The sequence below is a fragment of the Populus alba genome, chromosome 2, assembly GCF_005239225.2.
Source record: "Populus alba chromosome 2, ASM523922v2, whole genome shotgun sequence".
Lineage (NCBI taxonomy): Eukaryota > Viridiplantae > Streptophyta > Magnoliopsida > Malpighiales > Salicaceae > Populus > Populus alba.
This window is the reverse complement of record NC_133285.1, coordinates 8180431-8186981: the sequence shown is the minus strand read 5'-3', so window position 1 is coordinate 8186981 and position 6551 is coordinate 8180431. Positions and strand designations below refer to the sequence as shown.

Sequence of the window (6551 nt, the reverse complement as noted above, 5' to 3'; positions counted from 1 at the left end):
TCAATTTTAAAACTGATCAGTCCCAGGTTCAGATGTCTTGAACAAGTCAACTAAACGACACAAGACAGCAATTATGGATTGGATTCATATGTTATGTACGCCCAATTTCAATTCCCAGGTCACGTACAAAGTAGATAGCAAATAACATAGGTGTTACAAAACCATGTCTTTCGTTTTCCTGAATTGTCTAAGCCGTATAAATCAAACTGTGCATATTTATCTGCTTTTTGCCAAACACAAACTGTTCTGGAAGGCAAAGTGCAGGAGAGAAAACAACACCAGTTGATCTACCTGGACTTCGTTTATCCATTGAAAAAAGATTCATAGAAGTTAAGCACGCACTTCATCAATGCCAAAGACTGCTCCTGCCACTGATTCTGTATTTTCCTTACTTCCTAATGAATCTGAAAATCTAGAAGCAGAGGAATTAAAATCCAGACGCAATAAGTTTTTGGCCGAAAGATCAGTTCGTGCTTCAAAATGGTCTATTCCAGTTGTGTTTTGCTGTTTTCTACTGCGGATAACAGAAACCTGAGAAAAAAAAATTATCAGGAAAACATTATAGGGATTGTTATTATTCACAATTGACACCGCACGTCATTTGCAACTTAAAAGTTTAGTGGAAACTAGATAGGTCGTGGCGCTATACCGGGAGCCAGGTTAGCTAAAAAAAATTTAACATAAAAAATAAATTTATAATTCAGGTGTCATAGATTGACAAAGTATCTAATAAAATTATTTTATTTAATTACATAATAAAAAAATAGTAAATGAATTAAATTAAAAAAAAAAGTGATTTCGATAACCTCCACATAAAGAATGTTTGTCACAAAACTCAAAAGACAAAAACAATCATAAAGTTTAATTTTAAAACAAGATGAAATTAAAAGTATAAAAAGTTAAAAAAAAATAAAAAACAACTCGAGTTAATTCAAGTTAATATGTTAAACTTGCGATCTAGATCATAAGACCCAAATAGTCTCATGAAAAGTAAAAAAAAAAAAAAAAAATAAAGTCCAATCCAGATATAAAAGAATGAAATCGAAAGAAAATCAATTAATAAAAAAAACCTACAAAATGAAACACTAGCAAAGTTAGGTAAATCCACTGAACCTTGTGAGCCAAATCATGTGAACAAGATAACCTAATAGAAAGTAAAATGAGAAAAACTATGAAGCTTGATTTTCATACAAATCAATTGTTGAAGGAGGAAATAAAAAATATTAAATTTTAACATAAATTTTTGATATGATAATGTTTTTTTTTTTTAAATGTTTAAGTATCTTAGGATTTTTAATTCCTTAAGATTTCTATTTTATCTTGTAAAATGATCTCTCTTTAAACATTTTCATATTTTTAAAAAAAAATGTTATCCATTTTTTACACCAATTTTCAGTTGATATGTTTTTATTTTATTTGTTTCTTAGATAATATATTTATTTTAGTGATGAAATAAGTTCTTAGTCCAGTTGAAAACACAGCACATTTCAGATTAAAATTTTGTGAATGACTAACTCATATACCAGTATATACTCTATCCAGGTAAGTATATAATTAATCTGCCATTTGAGATCATTGTGTCAGCAAGCAAAACCAATCAGACATGCGCTGCATGCATGAACATTGGAAAAAAGTCACACTTACTATGATACTATCGACCGAACTCTGGAGGATAGCTACAAACTGGTTTGTTCAAGTCTTAGATACACATATATTCTTAGATACACGTATATTCTTAGATATTATTGCTGACAAAGTAACCAAGAGGGTGTAGGTTTAATTTGTTTCTGTAGAGATGGATAGCAGCTTCCGATCAGAAAGGCGACTCCTCCGTCCTATCAAAGAAACAACCAGAAGGACCACCATTAGGCAGCAGAGCTAGCCTAACTACATTTTCAGCACCTTCTTCAACGGGACCTATGCCTGTATTGAAGTTTATATCTGTTTTAACATAACCAGGACAGACACAGTTGATACAGAAAGTTGGGTGCTTCTTGGCCAGGACCCGTGTGTAGGCACTCATAGCTGCTTTCGAGAGTATATATGCAGACATCATAGCAGGCCAGCCTTCCGTTTCCAAAGAACCCTCTTTGAAATCTTCTAAATACTTGCTCAAAACCTCATCCACTCTCTCTTCTGTAAGGTTTTCAGCATCACCTAGCACTCCTTTAGCCCATTCATTTGATACACCCTGTAAAGACATCACAAGAGAAGTCTGTAATGATTGCTCCTACCACATCAAGTAACATCTAGCAGTGTAGCGAAGCCTGTTTAAGATTTTCAGTGGTTGAATGAAGATCTGCATTTCCAGAAGTTTTCTTTCGTTTCAACTTGGTTGGATTTTAAAACAGTCAGAAACTGAAATCATATCGAATGAGTTTCTTCACCAAGAAAACACCGAATTAATTATTTCTTGAGAAGTCTTGCAAGGTTTTACCTTCAACTTTCCCATGGAAGAGGAAACATTAACAATTCTTGGTGAATCAGACAATTGGAGTAAGGGAATAAGTGCTTCGGCCACTCTCTTTGCACCATAATAGTTTATTCTCAGGCACTCTTCGGCAAACTCCCAAGTTTGAGTGATAAATTCACTCCAATTGATCTTTGCACCTTCCTGCATCAATCAAATGAAACTCAATCATCTTGGCAGCTATATGCATCACTGCCAATCATACAGGATAAGGAATTTTCGAGGTGATAACATGATCCTGTCTGCCTATCCCACAAATCTGGAAAAAGTCTTGTATAGTAAATCTGATCTAAACAGCACATGTAATGGCCGCATATATGTAGGAAAATGAAAAACACAGATATAAGCAATAATCTTTAACTTGCACGATCCTAAATGAATTACTGAGAGAAAATATAGCGAAGACCGGAGATTCAAGGAAATTCTTAGATCTTGGCTAATACAAAAGTTTCAGCCTCGACATCACCCTTCAGACAGGTAAAAAGTCTAACCTCAATTGACGGTAAAGCTAATTAGTCTTCCTTTGAACTTCATCAAACATCTTCATTTAGAGACTTACCTTAGCCGAAATCGCAGCCTTTAAAGCATCCCCATCTGTTTTGACTCCACCTACTCCTGCATTGTTCACCTGTGCATAGTTCCAACATTTTCATCAGACAATGGAGTCGGACCAGAAAATAGCCAAATACAAACAGATATACTGACAGATGAAAACCTGTTGGTAAATATTAATAACTTTTACCGAAGGAATATTACCTTGCAATTTCCCTTGTTATTGTACCGACAATAATTTTCCATCAAGGAATACCAAGAGAATTACACTTGTAAATCAAAAAATAATAAAAAAAAAACAAGAAAAAGAAAAATGATGTGTCATTATCACAAACAAAAATACCGAGACAATATGCTCATTCTTAATGCCTGTCAGTGAATTCATTGGTAATATTTAAGTTATAACCTCATAGACGACCCCCTCTACCCTTCTCTAATTTCTTCTTCTTCTTTCTTTTTGTTCTTAAAAAAAAAGAAAAAAAAATCTACACACACAACACCCCTATATTTTGTCACAAATTAAGCTCTCACCATCACAAATCTAGCCACCCCAATACTCAGTTTATCAATATATCCTTGGTATGGTTTAATTGTTTTTGAAGATTTGTCACATCAAATAAATATAACTATCCATTTTTTGTTGCAACTTATTTTTAAAATGTTAATTTTTTTTTTTGGCATTTTGATGTAATATATGTATTTTATTTATGTGTTTACTTATTTTATAGTTTTTTTATATAGAAATTTGTTGCATGAATATATCATTTATATATGTTAGGGTTTGTTTGAGATTTTAAAAATTATATTTGTTTGTCATTTGATGAAATTTAATTTAATTTTGTAACTTGGGTGTTTTATAATGAAACAAATAATAACTTATTTAATGAGTACGTTTCATATTTTATCAATTTTATTGTTAAGTTGAAAATTTTGATAAATTTGAAGGAATTTGAATTTTTGTAGAAAATTAATAATGATTTAAGGGTACTATCAAAATAAATTGGATAATTTTAAGTTAAACCAATAATAACTAATTATTTGGTTATTAATAATTTTTTTTAGTTCACATTAGTAATTAATACATATTGTAATCAATATTTATATAGGTTTCATATAATTATGGATGATCATTGTTATATGTATTAAATTTCACCCGAAAAGTTGTATAGAATGAATTATTGTAATGAGATTGATGGTTTTATACTTATATCATTAAAAACAAGGTACGTAATCTAATAATCAAAAGAGATATTTATAAAAATATGGTGTTGGCTGAGGTAGTAGATAAGTTGCAACTTAAGATAGAAAAAAATCACATGCCCTACAAACTAAATTGGCTTAATTAAGATAATGAGGTAATCATAGACAAACATTGTCCTGTTTTGTTTTCTAGAAATGATATTTTAATAGTTTTTGATGCGATATAATTACTATGTCATTGACTATTAAGCGGGTCATGGAAATATGATATGAATGTTATACATGGCAAACAGCGTATACCTTTAATTAAAGGGGAAGTATATAATGTTGATGTCTAGAATATAATGGGTAGTTGTTGAGATTAAAAGTAAAAATATATTGTTTTTATCCTAATTTATTGAAAAGGAAGAGAAGAATGAGATTATAATGAATTAAAATGATGTGAGAAATGATGGAATGTGAAATAATATTAACGACTAGTAATGATTATATAAAGATTTATAATGTTTTGCGAATTTATTCTTAGCCTGTTATATCTAAGTCAGCCTACTATACAGTGCTAGCACACTACAAATTAGTGGAGCCCAAGGTGCTAACATTTTATTTAATAGTCAACAACAACAACAACATAGACATATATATGGCTAGAACTAGGCAAGTTCTAGCAACCCGAGGAGAATAATATAAGAAATCTTTTCATAATTCACAATTTTATATTAATGGATATAAAGTTTGACTTGACTGTTGGGTTAGGATGAAATTTTGCTAAGAGATTTTAAATGCTCAATTTACTTTTGGGTTATCATTCCATGGTCATCGTAAGGTCGAGAAGGCCTTCAAATAAAAACCCAAACATTATTGTTCATGATTTATAATATTTTCTTTGTTGATTTAGCTTTATTTTTTTTTTTTTTGTTTAGATTATTATTTTTTCAACTTTGATTAGAATGTTTTTCCTAGTATAGAAGCAGAATTGCTATATATAATATAGAGTTTTGATTAGATAAAATATTGAATAAAATTTTAAATTTGAGTTTTTGAAGAAGAACAAGGAAAATAGAGCATTGAAGAAACTAGGCTTTAATCATACCAAGATATCAAGCTTTCCAAATTGGCTTTTGATGAAATCTGCCAAAGAAGCGATACTGTTGATATCAGCCACATCAAGTTGATGAAAAACCACAAAATCTGAGAGACCAGACTCGTTGAGCTTTTGAACAGATTCAAGGCCTCTCTTCTCATTTCTGGAAGTCAAGACCACCACAATCCCTTTAGAAGCCAACTGCCTACAAATCTCGAACCCAATACCCTTGTTTGCTCCTGTAACCACTGCATAACTGGAAAAAAAAAACAAAAAAATGTCACCAAGAAGCAGCAGCTTTTCATTATTGGGGCCATGCGTGTAATGAAAGAATACCTCTTGGTTGCTTCTGCCATCGATTATAGGATTTGAGAACTCGAGAGAGACACAAGCTTGAAGTCTCTTTGTCTCTTTGTCCACACTAGTGGTTAAGGGAATCTCTTGCCTTATTTATGCTATCATCAAGCAATACCAGTCCAAGTTTGTGAAGTACACATAGTTTTTAAACCTGGTTTGATAATTGACCCAGTTTAAGGTTTGGGTTACGAGTTTTACCATGTCAACTCTATGTTTTTAAAAAATTAAAACAACATTATTTTAATTTTAAAAAATAAATAGTCATTGTCTAGTTAATTGGATAACTAGGTCAACCTGTCATATTTTTAACTTTTATTTATTTTTTCTCTAACCTGCCTACGTTCTAGTTCTGGGTTCTCAACAAACCAGACTAGGTTTTAAAATTATAATACGAGAAGGAAAAAAAATCGCAAACCGGACACCTCTCGGCTGGAATGAGGACCACTTAACTAATGAATGGATTATGAGAGATGAACTTGGCACCATAAAAAAAATACAGACTACGTCATATATAATTTATAAATCGTGAGGCTTTAGTAAGACCTAGTGGCTTACGAAAGGATAATATGAAATAATATTTTATTGATTTTGTAGTACAACAATGAAGTGTCTCACCCAATATCATAATGAAATTATGAAAATTCATAAGGAGTTTATAGTAATTAAATTCTAACTAGTTTTTAAAAATTCTCTATCAAGAAGTTAATTATACTAAAATAAATATATAAACTCTTAAAGTATCATCACTAAAATAATTTTTTTCTCTATAAATAAATAAATAAAGAAGAGAAAATTCTAGTATGCATTATTTCTAAAATAATAAATAAAGATAAAATAAAAGATATAAAATAAAAGTACATCTTTATATATATATATATATATATATATATA

General features: G+C 30.7%; 1 protein-coding gene across 1 annotated transcript; it reads right to left on the bottom strand.

Annotated features, from left to right (window-relative positions):
- Nucleotides 1-1623: 1623 nt before the first annotated feature.
- On the bottom strand, nucleotides 1624-5797 carry LOC118057741 ((+)-neomenthol dehydrogenase-like). The gene is made up of 5 exons (XM_035070413.2): nucleotides 5640-5797; nucleotides 5313-5559; nucleotides 3030-3098; nucleotides 2438-2614; nucleotides 1624-2191 (listed from the first exon to the last, which is right to left on the bottom strand). The coding sequence occupies exons 1-5, from the start codon at nucleotides 5657-5659 to the stop codon at nucleotides 1814-1816; spliced, it is 891 nt and encodes a 296-aa protein (XP_034926304.1). The 5' UTR covers nucleotides 5660-5797; the 3' UTR covers nucleotides 1624-1813.
- Between the last annotated feature and the right edge of the window lie 754 nt (nucleotides 5798-6551).

Excerpts from the sequence above, each read along its gene's own strand:
- LOC118057741 (XM_035070413.2), bottom strand. The coding sequence starts at position 5,659 with ATGGCAGAAGCAACCAAGAG. Across the intron at positions 5,560-5,639 it reads ATGGCAGAAGCAACCAAGAG|TTATGCAGTGGTTACAGGAG; the intron begins GTATTCTTTCAT and ends TTTTTTTTCCAG. Across the intron at positions 2,615-3,029 it reads AGGCTGCGATTTCGGCTAAG|GAAGGTGCAAAGATCAATTG; the intron begins GTAAGTCTCTAA and ends TGATTGATGCAG.